Source organism: Ambystoma mexicanum, chromosome 14 (genome assembly GCF_040938575.1).
Source record: "Ambystoma mexicanum isolate Mex_15411 chromosome 14, UKY_AmexF1_1, whole genome shotgun sequence".
NCBI lineage: Eukaryota > Metazoa > Chordata > Amphibia > Caudata > Ambystomatidae > Ambystoma > Ambystoma mexicanum.
In genome coordinates, this window is record NC_090940.1 from 217,752,069 (window position 1) to 217,769,996 (window position 17,928).

The 17,928-nt window shown below is 44.9% G+C and overlaps 1 protein-coding gene across 2 annotated transcripts in view; it reads right to left on the minus strand.

Annotated features, from left to right (window-relative positions):
- L2HGDH (L-2-hydroxyglutarate dehydrogenase) overlaps positions 1–17,928 on the minus strand; it is a 265,162-nt gene that overhangs the window by 166,344 nt on the left and 80,890 nt on the right. For both annotated transcript variants that reach the window (XM_069638978.1, XM_069638979.1), the window contains exon 3: positions 5,326–5,477. In XM_069638978.1, the coding sequence (XP_069495079.1) occupies positions 5,326–5,477 (152 nt within the window). The remainder of the gene's footprint in view (positions 1–5,325; positions 5,478–17,928) is intronic.

Consider the following 17,928-nt stretch of genomic DNA (forward strand, 5'->3'; position numbering starts at 1 on the left):
CAAAGCTCTTACCATTGAGTTTTAATAACATCTGACCACCCATCCATTCGTTCTGTAAAAGCTCTATCTCATCAGCCTTGTCTCCTTCTCCTTTCCATTGTTTTAATCTCTCTTTCTATGTCTAGAGATGTACTTGCTTGATCACTTCTTTCCTTATCGCGTCTCTCCTTGTCCCTCGGGACCCTAGAGATTACATCTTTCTCAGTATTTTTCTCGGTGCTCTCGTCACTGCTCTGCACAAGTGACTCATTTACCGTGTTACTATATCCCGTTGCTGCTTTAAGATCCCTCAATGGGTATAACCCATCGTTTTTCTTGCTCTCGTCTCTTATTTCAGCTGAGGCAGGGGAGCAGAAGGCTCCTCACCCCCCTCTCTGCATATATTAAGTATCCAATCTATAAGAGGTTCACATCTTTCTCTTGTTGGTACATTTTCCAAAGCCCTAAACTAGCTAATCGCTTCTCTAGCTTCTTCCCTGTGTATGCTGCTTGCAGATATGTTGTCATATGCTGCAGGACTGCTTTTGATAGTGACCCTCCTTGAGGCCATGGTATAAACCTTTTGTCCGCGGTTCATTTAACCCATTCGGCACTGTACTTTTTGAGCTTAGGTGCATGCTTCAGTAATTGCTTACAGAGATGCACAAGTGGAGTAATATCCTCCATTCTTGACTCGTCTACTCTTTACTTTGTATAACACTCGTTTATTTTCAATCACAGATTTAAAAAGTATGTTTCATAAAAATAATATAATATGAGCGAGCATCACTCGTCGCAAGCTCCAACCCCACTAACCACCATTTTTACTTTAATCTTACTAAAAACAACCATCAGGTTCAATTCTAAACAATCAATTTCTGTTTTATACTTATGACATCATTCACAAAAACCACATAAAACAAACAGACAAACTCAACCGGTTACAAAAATCTCTTACAATCTTTTTTCTAAGACACGTCTTGCCCTCTAAAAATACTTCAAGTGAAGTGCAAAATAACCCCATTGAAACCGTCTTTAATCAGTTCTGTCTCCTAATGTTCCACTATGGGACTCTGGATTCAAATTTCTTCTGTTACGTTGTAAAAAAGCAGGCCAGGGTGTATTCTCTTATCGTGGCCTTTCTCACGATTATTTTATTGCTCGGCCACACTCAAGTCAATATTTAATTCCCCATATATATTATACACTAACTCTTACGTTATATTTTATCCCGCCACCCTCCACTACTTTCTTTTTTCTTCAATCATCACCCATGCTTTTGCTAACTCACTCAGGTTTTTACTCACCAATATAATTTTTCGTCTTCTGACTCTCTGGATCATCCGCCTTTTTTACTGCCTCTTCAACCTTCCAATCGATCCGCTTCGTGTAAAAGTGGGAGGGGAATTCTTTGGAAACTATTGGACCCGTGACACCCTGTCTTGCAAGATTTTTTTAAACATTACACTAACTACCATCTACGGGGAGCTTCACGTCCTTTCAGCGGAATGGCAAAGGTAGTTTGATATTGCCGAAACTCTAAAGTCTACTCAGATCGATGGCTCTTAAACCATCCTCTGGTACAAAGTGAACTGGATAGTCCAGCCCCTTTGATGAGTAGCAATTACCCCTTACTCATACATCAATAATGACGCCAACTCAGGAAGTTGACAAAAGGAAGACTGTTTTAATGTCAATTATCTAAAACAGGGAGCATAACGAACATCAATGCAATCGCTCGATCTTCAAACTCAAAGTACTTTAAGAAAAAACTGCACTTTTTTAAGCAAAATGTGTCATCAATGACGTCTAAACCACACATGTACTACCTTCATCCTATGTAGCAAACTACAAAAATTTATAAGCATGGGCTATTGGTTCCGAGTGAACATCCAAGTATATGATCCATACTAGTCTAAAAAAGTATAACTATGTGATTGGTTACTCAACATCAGGTGGGGCAACTAAGCCCTCCCCTAAAAATGACTATGAACATCACTAAATTCACAATGTCCCATTGGTTTATATACCCCTAAATACACAGGTCCTCTACAATTGGTTGGCACCCTATCCTCCTTCAGTACTTTTCCACCTACGTTAGCAGCCTATAGGCTGGCCATCCAGATGCTGGCGAGGTTACCTTAACTTTAGCTTCCCACCAATTAGCATATCAATCTATCATCACCTCAGTGGCCTACTGTCAATGAGGCCTTTGAAATTCATCCTTGAGAGTGTTCTTAGCTCTGGGAAAATTAGGGAGTGAGAAGCACAGTCTGCCTTTGTGCGTAGGTGTGACCATCTTGTTCATCCAACTTCATGCTTCCATGTTACTAGAGACCATGGAATCCAGTTTTGTTCGTGCATTTAATATTATTTTCTAATAGACCTCGGATGTCTTTCTTGTTATATTCATACCTTCTGAACAGGAGTTTTGTTCTTTCACACGATTTTATATCCAAAGTCAGTTCACTCCAGTTTTAATAAGACCTTGGCTTCTTGGCTCGGTCAGCCTCACCTTTTGCTAATATTCTGCTTGAAATTCAATTTGCTTTTGACTGCGACACACTGAACTAAGGCTTTCTGCTAATGTCCAAACTTAATGTTATGTTGAAGGATATTTGTACCGCGCACTATCACCACCGGAGTGTTCCCCTGGCGATCTGGCGGCTCTGAAAGAGGAGGGGGGTTGAGTTAGTGGGAGGAAGCAGGAAAAGTGCACAAGAGCATTGATGTGCTGTTGGCGGCCTCAGCCCGGTGGGTCCGATGGCTGGACCTGGGGTGTTTGGCAACCTGCTACAATAGGTTTAGTGGAAACATCCATAATTCTCTCATTCATATGTAAGTATACGTTGGCGCTTGTTTACTATAAGCTTAGAGCTATCTTCACAATTACTTTGCTGCTTGGGTTTCTTCTGCATCTGTACACGTGTAAAATGACTTCATATCTTCATCTGTTTCTGTGGCATAAGCTTCTTCACCTTGAGCCCACAATGTCAGTTATCCTTATTGCTTTCTTGATGCCTTATAGAATATCTGCATTCTCTGGTCAGTGCATCTCCTTTATGTACTTCATCTTCAGCTCCAAGTAACATATACTTGGCAAAGGTCAGTGTTACTACCATTCACCATTCATCCTTGCCGTTTATTGGCTCTGCTTTTTTAGGGATTTCATTCAAACGGCCATCATATTTCTTTATATGCAGATATGGTTTTCTCAATGGGTACCTTGGCTCCCAGATTCTCTTAGGTACTGGCCCTTTTACTGGCACTGGACTGAGTCCATACTCTGCTCTTTGTCGATTCAGCTGTTCTATATACGTCACATACTCTGGTTTCCAGCATACAGGTAAAAGGGGCGGGTCGATTGAGGTGGGGGTACTTGGCTCTTCCTCTACACTACCTTTGTCTAGGAGAGACAGCATTCTGTACTCACACCTTGCAAATTGCTACTCACACCTTGCAAATTGCTAGGAGATATCAGGGACAGTCCCAGGTTCCCCCATCTTAGACAATCTAAGCTTCACCTCTTTGGTCCCCGGCATCTGACTTCCCTTGGTTCCAACAGGCACTGTTGGATTCGGTTTTCCATACGCTGCTGACCAGGTGGAATCAGGTGGCATTTCCTCAGGGTGTGCTAGCTGTGGGTGCTTCGAGGTAGGGCTTTCTGCTGGAAAGCATGTCTGCTCTTCTTCTGCTCCTCTTTTTTTGGCGATTTAGACAGCAGACATTGGCAATGCAGGGACTTCAGGTTTTGTGTGTGTTGTGGTTTTAAAGGGCACCCCCTGTTGGTTTGGGGAAATGCTACAGGCTAAGCCCTATTAATTCCCTTACAAGTCCTTTTAGGTCCTCTTGCTGCTGCACAGCTTCTGACATTTTACTATTAGAATACATGGGCATCGAAGGTGTGTTTTAATAATGGACCAACTAGGAGGTGGCTATGGATTATTTTTTATTTTAACTTGATTTTGCTAAATTGGAGAGATGAGTGTATGGGAATGGTGTGGGCAGATAGATAGAGGATCAAAGAAGCACCATTTCACATGTCCATTTTGGGTACCTCTTAGCTGCAAAGAACACATATGGGCAGGGCAGGTGTGTGAGCAGTATCTTATGCTCTCCTCCTTTTCCACTCGGTTTGGACTGAAACCAAAAAGTGCCTCACATTCATGAAGCACAATTTGTGACTTTTGCGACAAACTGTTTGGGTAGTGCCTGGGGAAAACGTGCAGTTGATGTTCAATTTCAAATTACAATGGGCCTATGTCATGGGTCAAAACTACCAGCTGCACACTGCACCAAGTCATCAAACTGACCTGCAAGGGCCCACTTCCCACATATTGCACCACATGTTCCTTGTAGCCTCATTGATGGGGCAGTTTACACCAGTCAGCTTTGCGAACAACAAAAGTTGGTCAACACAGGAGTCATGACATGTTTGAGGTGCAAAGGAAGGGAGTACTCTAGCAAGCCACATCGCAGATGCAGTTGCTTGCCCCTAATGCTACTCATCTCAGACATACTCCACACTGCCCAGCGAAAACACAATCTGCCGGAATTCCACCGGGAGGTATTAGGCTGGAACAAGATGGAGCGTAGGAACTATAGGAAACGAAGGTAGTTCAGTGTCCATTACACATAATGTCTCTCCTGCTTCACATACTCTGCACAGCACCTCTGCCATTAGAATGCAGCTACCCTCCACGATAAAATTTGATCTAGCGGCACACATTATCTCTCTTGCACACTCTCCAGACTACCTCTGTGTGCATACCCACTTGCCTGCTCAACATGGGTGACTAGCAGGAACTTGGCCACCCCTACCAGACTTGGCCACCACTGCCTACCTTCGTATAGGCTAAAATACACACACGGATTCTATAACTCTCTGATTGGTTTCCCATACTTGGACTTCTCGCTCCAAGAGAGTTCAACCTACTGGGCGTTGAGACCATACCAATGGTGAAAGGCGCTATCCAAATGCCCATTACATTACTTACCCAGAAGGGTTTAATGCTTAAATCATTAGAACTGGCATATTTTATCTATACAATTATTTGGTCATTCTTATGCTCCCAAAATGCTCTTTTCTTTTATGCAAATGTCCATACCACGTGCAGGTCCGCCCCCCACAGGTCATTCCTTGAGATCAGCGTGAGTTGGGCTGGGACTCTTCCTCCAGCCATCCCACTAGCCCCACCTGATTGACGCCACCTGTAATTGGGGGGTGGGGGGAGCAAAATGGAGGCAGTCCCCACAGTAAACGTTGTCCATTTCCAGCCAGGTTATTGGATCTATAAAACATGTACAAAATGTCAAATACAAAATGAAGAAAAAACAAATGTTTACCTTGCCACATTTTTTGTATGGAATCCTTTTCTGGTCGCAGTATTCATAGCAGAGTGCTGCACCTTTTACGCAGAGTTTGGCTTTAAGGGACCCAGGTGTGTAGTAAATTCCAGAGTGAATAACTCCACTATTATGTCCGCTCTGATGACTTGCTAAAGAACAGTGAGACACAAACATTCTGCGTTAGTGCAGCCAGTCATCGAATCAATAAAGTAATGATCTCGGGGGGATAATTCAGGTGGCAACGTGCTCGCCTTGGAAGCAAGACGACACGGAGCAACACAGGTTCGATCCCCGGGTCCGCGCTTAGAAACCTCTGGGCCAGGGGAGTTGCTAGGTCTGACCCGGGGCTACCCTGATGTCGGAACTGTTGGGACTGGGGGCTAGCTAGTCCTTTGGCTGTAGCTCCTGAGATTCTATCTGTGGCTACAACCAAAAGATCAGGGGCTATAGCCCCGTTAGCCCCCCACCCTAGCAAAGCCCCTGCTCTGGGCATTAAGCGCGTTATAAATAACCTATCATATCATATATCATATCAATGGATATGCATATATCAATGAAGAACTTAAGAGGTGGACATGTATCCCCAAAGGTGGTTGGGGCTGGGAACCCTATTTGACTGATATGCTTAAAAGGCAGACCAAAAGGAATGCTGGGTGAACGTGGGTAAAGTGGGAATTATCTACCACTAGTGCGTGGGTTTGGTCTGTAGCAGAGGGGCGGCAGAGCTCATTGCCAAATGGCCTGCAGATACTATCGGAAACAGAGAACCCGCTGATTGAAGCCCCAGTTAAAAAGCTGTAGGGTACTCACATTCATCTCATGTGGAGGCCAGTAATGCATTAGCACGCTGTATGAATGACGCAGCATTGGCAGCACCATAGCTAAATACATGGGGCTGCTTGTTTAACGGGGTAGGTTTGTTTTAAGCTCAGATTTTCAGCATTTGAAATAACGTATTTTAGAGAAAATGTCTTTTTATATGGAATTGAATGCTTATTCTTGATTCGAAGCAAAGGGGGAATCCCAAATAAGGCTGATATAAAATCAACGTACGTATTTGTATGGCCGAGTGAGTGCAACTTAATTACAATTGGCTTAGAAGACGAATAGACGGAAAACAGTAAGGAAAAAGTGAATGAACATTGTGCTTTCAAATTCCTGGCTCCAAATGCAAAGTCCAACACACCATCGATAGCAGCAAAGTGCAATATAAGAGGTTGCACACTTGTAGTCAGGACAAAATGCTATAAATAAACTCACATCATAAACAACCTATTCCTGTGTGGTCAGGGCACGCAAGCTGCTACTAGAGCAGAGCAGCAAACAGAAGCTGGCACTTCACGCCATTCAGTTCCTGCAAATAGGGGTATGAGGCAGGATTGAAGGCCTTTGACTGGATGGCTGAGACCATCTTTAGAATGCGACACCCCCATATTCAACAATGGTGAACATCTCCACACAATGCAGAACCAACAAATGGTTGTCCCGACGTTTACAGTGATCCAGACGTCTCCTAGGCCCGTCACTACGTGGTGGGTTTGGAAGTTAAATCTCAAACGCTACAACCCAACCGCTGCGTGCAGAAAATCGCTGCACAAGTGCAAGGCTTCCTCTCCAAGTCCCATCTTGTGTCGTAAAAGAGACGAGGCTGAGCTAGCGAGGTGATAATAAAAGTGTTGGGAATAGGGAAGAGCACAAGTTATTTTTCTTCCCAATGAGAGGCGAGACACCCAACACCCATCCTACCACGGGCGGCAAGTACGTGGGTGCTCCTGGGCACCCCCTAGGAAAAGAAATCTGTGGCAAAAATTCCTATGGAACTTCCCTCAAATCTGGCCACCAGCACCCACCGCCCCGGAATTTTAAAAGTTGCCTCCCCTGCATCCTACCAACCCTACACAGACCCCAGGCAAAGCTGGGGAAACAGAAAATGAACTGAGAGTAGGAAGGGACTGTACAGGTGAATTGAGAAACCTAGAAATCCTCCCCAAACTAAATTAGAAGCAAATTCCCCCCCCCCAGCACATGAAGAAAGCTACAACGAAAAAGGAGCAGCAGATACCCTGCAAATGGAAGCTGAAAAGGGGGCAGGCCTAAGAAGCCTTTTGAAGGCTTTCAGAGATAGCTTAGTCAGAGATTAGCCATGGGGAGCAGCATGTGACGGGGCGGAGGCGCAATGGGAGCTTTGAGGAGCGTTGGAAGCGGGAAGACTTGGCTGCACAAGCTGAGACAGCACAGAGGGGATTGAAAGGTGTTGGGGGGAGGTAATGGGGAGAAAGAAAGAGTTCTAGGTAACACTGTACAATTTTGAATTAAGGAAAGTCCACACAGGTTTTTTGAAATAAACTTGATATATCGTCAAGGGATAACAGGTGTTGATGCAGGTTGCAGGTAAGTAATTCAGGTTCAGAATCTCTTTACTTAAATAGCGTTTTGAGGTTGTGGCCCTCCTGTTAAGGTTAGAAGTAAGTCAAATATCAACCAGGACATTTGGTTACCAGGTTTGACAGTTCATACCTAGGAGGTAACTTAGGTCTTTATATTGGCTCAAGCGGGATGCCGTCTCTCATAGCAAATAGTGGCTAGATATGGACCGGCTTTCGATTGGCGGAGCAGTATACTGCTGTGCACCTTTGTACCCTATTCCCTGCTGTAGATCTGTTCTGTTACCACTGAAAAGCGCTCTGTTATGCATCTGAAATGTTGCACAGCTCTGTAAAGCGCTTTGTTATGTATTAATAATAAATACTTTATTGTGGTACAATCCAGAAATTGGATTTTACACAACTCATATCACATGTAAGATAGCTCACATATGAACAACATATAACATCAAATGTCAAGCATAAAAATATCTCACATAACAACAGTATAAGAAGAGTATAAGGACAGGAGCACACTAGATACATTTCATATACATATACATATAATTTACCATATAGGCAACCATATAGGCACAGGCTAAACAATCGACAATATGATGATGTCATTTCAATCGTTCATTCAACCATTAGCCTTTGGATTTCACAGTCCCATAGAGCGGCAGTATGTTACGATACCATAAGGGATCATTTTATTTCTGAGATAAAGAGTTTGTTATCACTGGGATAAGTAAGTAAGGGCTTTATTTGAGTCCATACCCTAAAAAGGGCTAGCTGTAAACTTAGGGAAACTGGATTCAAGCACCCATACCAGAACACTTCTTCTTTTATCGAATCATAATTATGGACCCATTGTCCATATGCATTCATATATGTTGGGTCAAGTTTTGGGCACAAGGTTAGCACATGCCGCGCAGATTCCAGCATTCCTGTCACCTGACATATTCTACAAGTCCTGGACTCACGAGGGATTTTCAACCTTGGCCCAATTATAGAAAGGACCGGGAGCTGGTTCGTTCTTAATTGTAGCAAAAAACGCCTTCATTCAGGCGCCGGGGATAGCAGTAGGTAGATCTGGGGTCTTAAATATCTGTGAGAAACATGAGAGACTGCCTCATATCCTTTAAGCTTAGTTAAGTGTTCTGTGTTCATGCACCAGTCCCACTTATTAAACTTATCTTGGAACGCTCTTTTCTGGTGAATATAAGGCAAATGTTTTAACTTTTCGTATGGCCAATCAATCTCCACAAACAGTAACTCATTCAGCTCTTTGTATGAACCACCTCTAGGGTGTTTTTCTAGGTGGTAGCTTTGTCCTGCCAGCCTGAGCAATTTACAAGGGTTCGCTAAGGCTTTCAAATAGAAGGAACCATGTGCCCGCAGTGCCATTCTTCTCAGAGAGATAAGGGCCAATTCCAATCTTAAATATTGAACTGAACAAGATGGTCCCAGGCCCAAGACACTCCACCAATAAAATCCCTCCAAGATGTGAGGTCCTGCATTGCCAAAGCCTCCATGCCATATAGCACGGCAGGTACAAAGCACTGTAGATACAGTTTCATAATACCAGCCATACTAAAGCCTGCCGTGCCCTTGGCAAATCTACAGGCCTGATACGTGAGCAATTTAGCTCTCCTCTTTTTAGTTCTAATAATGGCCTCGTAATCTGATAGGGCTTTAAAATCCAGCCCCAAATATGGGTATTGCTCCACCACCGCAATTGTTCCTAAATTGGTAGCAATTTCCGATCGTCTCGGCCCTCTTCTTGCGATCACCATTATTTTGTTTTTTTCCCAAGTTTACCACTAGACCTAATTGTGCTGAATAGACCTGCAATTCATTGAGTAAGTTCTTAATACCCGTTAGTGTACGATCGAAGAGGATCAGGTCGTCTGCATATAACATTCCCGTAATAGGAGTTTCATTTAGTTTAGGTGGGCAATTTGATTTTAATGCCATACGGTACAGCAGGTCGGCTCTATATAAATTATAGAGCATAGGAGCAGTTACGCATCCCTGCTTGACTCCTGTGTTAATCTTTTCTGATACCTCCCCCCTGTCATTTAGCCAGACCCTAGTTGAAGTACTAGTGTGCAGGGCTATCAGAATGTTTACAATCCAACTTGGGCACTCCATTTTCTTTAACTTGAGCCACAATATATCCCGGTCCACCAAGTTGAAGGCACTGGTAAAGTCTACAAAAACCATATAAAGTGTAGCCTCCTTACAGCTAATGGTGTTATTAATCAGCTGATCTAGAACCCTGATGTTATGGATTGTGCCTGCCCCTGGCCTAAAGCCCGTTTGTGCAAAGTGTAACACCTGTCTTTCTATGGCCCACTTTTCAATCTCTTTGAGGACCAAGGTGTTAAAGATTTTACTACTCACTTCCAGCATAGAAAGTTGGCGATAATTAGCGGGTAGTGTTCGCTCCCCCTTTTTATATACTGGTATCAGTAGGGACATCCTCCAAGAGGAGGGAATTTGGCAGGTTCTGCAGATCCTAGAGAATAAAGTAAGTAAAATCTGCACCCAGTTATGTGGATCCTGCTTCAATACCACGTTGGCCAAACCATTTGGTCCTGGTGCTTTTGAAGATTTTAAATTCAGTATAGTCTGTTTAATACACCTGTAGCTCATAGGGAGAGGCCAACTTGTAACCCCCTTAATACTTTGTGGGTTAGACATGTTCTCTCTGTGGAACTTATTAGTGATATATTCGACCCATTTTTCGCCCGAGATAGGATTTAACACCTTTAAATTCTGTTCTCCCCCCGCCAGTGCCAGTATTTGCCATATCCTATGGATATTTTTACTACAGAGGGCTTCCGCAAACTTTTGCCATTGAGTTCTTTTTTGAGACTGGCGATACCTTTTTAACCAACTACGATATTTACATTTTATCTGTAGAGACTCAAGATTGCACATGTCTCCCACAGCATTAGTAGTTCTATGTGCTCTTACGGCTCTTAAAGCTCGTCGCATCAGGCGTTTCTGGTCTCTAATGTTTGCGTCAAATGCAAGAGTACCCCCACTCTTCCAGCTTATCCCCGGGGAAGAAGTTGTTTTAAAAAGGGAGTGTGTTAGATGCATAATCCAATTTTCAATCTCTTCAGGGCTCTTTCCCCTCATTTGCTGTTTAATGGTCTTATGGATAGGGAAGGAGATAGTAATCATTTTTTCAATGTATCTTTGGGTCCATCTGATCTTATTACCCGCATGATTAGGTACCAGCTCTCTACTAGAGTCCACCTTAATAATCTCCCCCCCCCTTCAACACAAAATGGGAGGGTTCCATGGTCGCTAAAGTCATTTAACTTGATATTTAGGTGCTTAACATGTGGGAGAAAACATTCTGATACAGCCATATAGTCAACGACAGAGCACTTATTCCCCACCGACCAGGACGCTTTCCCTGGTGTATCCCCCCTTACACGACCGTTTAGGATTGTCAAATTCCACTCTTTCAATATGTCTAACCATATTCTCCCCTTGTTATTACTTTTAAACAAAGGCATATCACACATATTTTGTACATGAGGGTAGTTTCCACTCCCCTCTAGGTCACAGCATTTTGCATTCAAATCGCCTCCAAGTATGACTGCCATCTTATTTCCCCCAGTGCACCAGCCTGTCATCGAAGTGTCCAATTTATCCCCAATGGCTTCTGTATTAAGCTCACCCGGAGGGTCATAGATGGTAATTATCAAGACCTCCTTACAGCCTGCCCAGCCCCCTGGAGGATTTATTTGAACAGCCAATACATTTCCTCCTGGGGTAGCCTGATAAATCAGATTGGGGTTATAAGAGGACTTTGCACCAATTAGGAGACCCCCCTTGGGTCTTCCCCTTTCTCATCTTACTGCCCTACGTTGAAAAGATACGTAGCCATCAAATTCCACTTCAAAAGTTACCCAGGTTTCTTGCAGTAGAAATAGGTCAGCAGATAATATATTACAAGATTCTCCCTCACTTAACCAGTGGTTGTGTCCCCTCGTATTCCAACTGATAATGGAGGTAATTCAATCTTTTTTCTTCTGGGCAAACATTCCTTGCAACCACTCCCACCCTTGTTCATCACTAAGTCTTTGGGCAGCTTTAGTTGTCATAGGTACCACAGTTCTAGGAGTACAGGCACAGGAGCATTTTTGGCATGTTTCCTCCCCTGCCAAAGTCAGTATGGGTACATCTAATTTATATCCCAGATATTCCAAAGACGACCGGTTAGCCCTCATCATAGCCGCTGTCTCAGGTAAGCAGCAGTGGATTGTTGTAAGTTTCATTCCCTTTAAACGCGAAGGTTCCACAAAGTCAACATCGCTGGTATTCAGTATTCGAAGTGAAGGAATTTTAGAAAAAGGGGTAAAGAGTGTAGATCTGTTAAGATGGATACCCATTTCCCCTACTTCAATAGGCGCAATAGTTACATTTTTAATGTCCAATTGCTCCAGCACCGGAAGCTCCCCACAGGCCAGACTGGGCGTTTTAGTGGGTATAGGTTATGGATGAGACACCTGTTTCTGTCCAACCAAGGATACAGGATTTTGTATAACTGCGCCTGATTCAGTACCAATTGACAGCTGATCTTCCAAATGTTGGCTAGCATGCCCCTGTTGCTCATCCATGAGCCAGCTGGGGAGGGTGCCCGCTGTTTGGGCTGATCTTCTTTTTCTTCTAGCAGCCCGTTTATGTTATTTTTTAGATAAGATTTTTACTGAAGGCCGCGGAGTGGAATTGCGGGGTGGAGGGGGAGGGTTATTTACTTTATCTTCACATTTATTTGTCTGTCTTCTCTGTTTTCTAGAGGGTATAGTTCTATTTTCCACCTCCTCCTCTCCCACAAGTATGGGCCTGTGTTCCTCCTCAGTCGTAGTTTCCTTATCTAAGGTTAGTAATGGGGCTGCCCTATCCCGTTCCTTTCTAGGGATAGAGGTGGGTAGGATACCCCTTAGATCGATACAAGGAATAGTGGATTTTTTGGCCGGGGCACTCAATAGTTTATAGAGGGCAATAACCACTCTCCCCTGTGCTTTTTGATCTTCATTTATCGTGCCACATAGTTTTAACAGGATTTTAATAGCAAAATTAAGAGTTGCATTTCCAGATTGTGATGTTTCATGGGTGCTATACTCCGTTGGTACCAGGTCATGCAACGAATTTCCAGAATCAAAGGCCATGTTTGGACTAGCTGATAGCCTCGGTACCTTTGGTGAGGGTGTCGAGTTTATGATAGGTAACGGGGGGGTCCGTTTGTGAGGCAGAGGACACACAGATAGGATATACCTCTGCCCCTACAAGGGGGGCTTTTGGAATATGCTCCAATATAGGTGTTGTAGGTCCTTTTTCCTCCAGAGTGTCAGGTATAAGATCACTTGATGCAATGGATCCTACCATCTTTTCCTCTATTTGTATCCCCTCTTGTGATCCTACCCGCTCCTGGAGGGCATAGCATAACTGTAGTAATGAATCGTTATCTAAATCAAGCGGAATATAGCTGCCTTCCCCTTCAATTTGCGAGGCGTTTCCTCTTTTGGGTCCAGACGTGGTCCCATCATCCATAGGTTTACAGGGAAAATATGCATCCAAAGGGTCCTTTTGGGGGACTGCCACTTTTCCTCTGGTGGCATTTTTCTCCCCATTTTCTGCCATATGGTTTTTTTCCCATATCCACAGAGGTTCCTTTGTTTGAACGTAGCTCATAGGGTTTCCTCCCCTTGCAATTGCTTTATTTCGGCTTGTTGCCTTTCCCGGCATCTTTATCAAGCCTGGTTTAGCTGAACCAGAGGGGCAGCAAGATACAAAGAAAAAAAAAGGGGGGGGGAGGCAGGCAAGAGGAGAATAGAAAGTGTAAGTGTCAGTTATGAAAATTGTCCAGATTGTAGCACTTTTCTTTTACTCCACACGGCACCCCGACAACCAGTAGGTCAATGCAGCCCTCAGGTATAACTATGTCTAGGGCAATAACAGTATTATTGTTACACTCCCAATCAATTGACCACGAATATTCTGCAGCGTGCAACAAACTGATATTAACCCAATGCTTACACTTACGATATAGTCGTCCGGGATCAAAGAGAAATGATTCCACAGTCTCCCGCCCGATTTAGCCGCCAAACAGCCGCTCAACAGTACAGCTAGCGGCCTTGTCTCCGCCGGGCTTTACGCTGCAAGGGTTACTCGAGTCTCCTGAAGTGGACTCGTAAAGTCACGTGACGAGTCACGTGGGCCGGGCTTGTCCCGCCTCCTCCAGGAAGCTGGTAGCCTCACGGCAAGAGCTGCGCTCGCAGTGCCGTAAGAGGAAAGTTGGATTAAGTTGGATTAAGTGCAGCGTTCAGGTAAGGTCCAACAAGTCTTTCAAACAGAGTAAAAACACACCGCTCGGGCAGCTACAAAACCATTATATTAAAAAAAGACAGTCACAAGGGGACTCGTAAAGTCACGTGACGAGTCACGTGGGCCGGGCTTGTTCCGCCTCCTCCAAGAAGCTGGTAGCCTCAAGGCAAGAGCTGCGCTCGCAGTGCCGTAAGAGGAAAGTTGGATTAAGTTGGATTAAGTGCAGCGTTCAGGTAAGGTCCAACAAGTCTTTCAAACAGAGTAAAAACACACCGCCCGGGCGGCTCGAGTCTCCTGAAGTGGACTCGTAAAGTCACGTGACGAGTCACGTGGGCCGGGCTTGTCCCGCCTCCTCCAGGAAGCTGGTAGCCTCACGGCAAGAGCTGCGCACGCAGTGCCGTAAGAGGAAAGTTGGATTAAGTTGGATTAAGTGCAGCGTTCAGGTAAGGTCCAACAAGTCTTTCAAACAGAGTAAAAACACACCGCTCGGGCGGCTCGAGTCTCCTGAAGTGGACTCGTAAAGTCACGTGACGAGTCACGTGGGCCGGGCTTGTCCCGCCTCCTCCAGGAAGCTGGTAGCCTCACGGCAAGAGCTGCGCTCGCAGTGCCGTAAGAGGAAAGTTGGATTAAGTTGGATTAAGTGCAGCGTTCAGGTAAGGTCTAACAAGTCTTTCAAACAGAGTAAAAACACCTGTTATGTATTTGCATTGGTGTATACCTCTGTAAAGCGCTCTGTTATGCATCTGTAATGTTGCACACCTCTGTAAAGCGCTCTGTTATGCATCTGTAATGTTGCACACCTCTGTAAAGCACTCTGTTATGTATCTGCATTGGTGTATACCTCTGTAAAGCGCTCTGTTGCTTCTCGAAACTAGGTCCGTGCTAAATAAATACCATAATAATAAAAAGGATACCGCTACGGATACTGCGTTTTCCCCAGTTGCATGTTTAGGACTCAATGTTGAAAATATAGCCATTGTTGAAGGTAGGCTATTGCTTTAGAATTGTTCTGGTGCCTTTTTTAACACAATCCAAATGTAGGAAAACTACAGGTATGGGGCTAGGAAATGTGGCACTGGGAGCTGGAGGAAAAGCAACCTGCCCCACAATGCTGACACAGAAGAGGAATATGGAGGTTTCTCTCTGGGCCTCTTGCCCCTTCCAAACTGCCTCGCCAGGCCCACCTACATCGCCTCAGAGTCAATCTAATAGTCTCAGAATCTGACAGTAATTAGCGATCATGGTGATCATTGAACCGGACCATCCGCTCAATATATGACATGGAAGGGAAAGAGTATGCGAGCGCTGTCAGCTAGTTGGATCTGGTGGCGATCTTATCGGCTATTCTCTGCAGCAAGGTCCAAAGGAGGAGCTGCAGGTAGTTGGAGAAACAAGAGGCAGCAGTGCTGGAAAGTCAGTGGACACTCAGAGATTCAGGGAAACAATTGGCAAAATCAAGGGGCCACCAGGATAGGACTGCCTGATTCCAAAATGGCAAACCCTCCCTCCCTTACTCCCACCCACCTATATGTTGACTTTGCCTGCAAAGCTTGAACAAGTAATTGGAACGCTTCAGAAGGAGTCCGAGACCAATGGCTATTATCCATTCTAGCACTCCTTCACCGATTGGACCAAGGTGTCCACCCAAAAAAACCCTCATAGCACGAACCGCCTAAGATGCCTCCACAGTTAGTCTGGAAAGTTGATCGCAAGGAGGTGGCTGAAGTGAGCCAAGAAGGCGACGACGAGAGGAAAGTGAAGGGAGATGACAAAGTTGGAGAGGGTCGAGAGTAGAGGACGTAAGGAGTGCAAGAGAAGATGCAGTTAGAGGAGGGGAAGATCACGAGGATGAATGATGGAGTGCACGGCGGAGGAGGGACAGAGGATAAGGGGAGTTGGAAATGGAGCAAGCTCAAAAGAGAAGCGCAGGAAGGAAGGAGAAGAGGTTGGAGAGAGAGGAGGGTCCGAAAGGAGGAAGTAAGTCGACAAAGAGGCCCAAAGGCAAGACAAGAGAGCGAAATGCTAAACCGTGTCCCGAGATGTAGGTGTTGAGACCAGTGAGTACAATCGGTAGAGAAGCAGAGAGCATTGTTAACCTGGATTCAGAGATTGTGGGCCTAAAGACAGGATAGAGACAGAGAGTGAGACAGATGTTTGCCGGGAGCCACTATCTGTAGACCAGTGCGACTAGCAAGCTCACCAAGGGAATAAAAATACTTCTCTCCAGAAAATCTGAACTTGTGAGCCCACCTGAGTATCTGATCCAGGAATGCCCCTAAGAAACCAAGCCAGAGAGGAAAGCGGGAGGGGGAATCTATGAGAATCAAGCCAGGGAGGAGGGCCCCTGGGAATCAGAGTTGGGGGTGGGGGGGCTTGAAAAACCGAACCAGGGGCTTTCTGGGAAACCAAGCTATAGGGATTCCCTAGACAATTAAGGCAAGGGGTCCGCCCCACCCCAGAGACTCTGAGCCATGTGGGTGCCTCTCCAGTGAATATGGAACACGGGCATATGAATTTTGGACCCGAGTAGTCCATGGGTCCCTCAGTCTGTGACTGAGTTCGGCAGCATCTGTTCCTGTGTTCTGGTGGGCCAGTGGCACTTAATTGCAATGGACGATGCAAGAAAGACTACTGTGGGGTACCTGGGGATACTGCTTTACCAAAGAGAAACCTTGCTGGACCTGGGGTACAGTGCAGCTGCCCATTTGTTGAATATGCAGCACAGATACCCGACAGTGCAGTTGTCTCTAACGGAGGTAATTAAGTGAACACATTAACAACTTGAAGTCCCAATGTTATTTTGGGATTTCTTTCTAGCATAACTTAGTTCTTTACTTTGATACCAACCAGAGGCCTTGAGTTCTGTGAAATGCCCATACTCTGCCTTTCGCTTCCACTTCTTTGTGTCATATCCACCTATAGATGATTAGTAAAGGTTCCTGGGAGCAGTGGGATTCCACTGGGCCTGACAAGTTAAGAGAAGGGATTACTGGTTTTCATGTTCCTCTGGGAATCAGGGCTGTATGAGCCATAAAATTGTCGGGTACCAATGAAAAAGCAGCCCACAGCTGCAAATGGCAATTTGTTTCTTCTGTGACACTGTTTGAGTAGTACCCAAGGAGGAAGTTACTGATAACATGTAATGAGAATTGTGCATTTTAAAGAATATTTATTCAGTAACACTGGTCAAAACTTCTAGCCGCATGGTGCAGTATCAAACTGGCCAAATTGGCCAAAATAATGGCCCACTTTGACCGAAAAAACTGGCCATGGACATATTGCCCTATAGGCTAGTCCGGCCTTGCTGGGAATGATAGGTTTGGTGTCCACAAACACTGGGTACAGCTTTGAAGTCGGGACAGTCATTGAATGGGTAAAGGGACCAGCAGAGCTTCCTTACAAAATTTATTTGGTTGGATGTTACTTTCTTTGCTTCTGAACTTGTCCCCACGTTCATTACAGGATCCCTCCAGATCCATGCTTTTACGAGATATGGGAGCATCTAAATTTAGCTCAGCAGACATTCTCTGGGGCATTGGCTCAGATTTGGTTTCATGCTTGAATCCCAACACCATTGACAAAACAGGTCATATCTGGTATGTCAATATTAAAAGTACACATCCATATCCCGGGGACAAGTTCTGCCTTGTACTTCAGAATGGATGGCAAGGATGAAAGGTGTAAATTTGGACACACTGGGCCTCATTAAAACCTTTGCGGAATGGGTTAACGGGTGCCGCTAATGGAGGCGGACCCGTTAAACCCATTCCTCAAGATTACGAGGTCCCCTCGCGGACCCGGTAAGGACGCCTGGTAAAACCAGGCATCCTTACCGGGTCCCGCGAGGGGACCAGGTAGCTAACAACGGGCCGGTCGTAATCGGCCC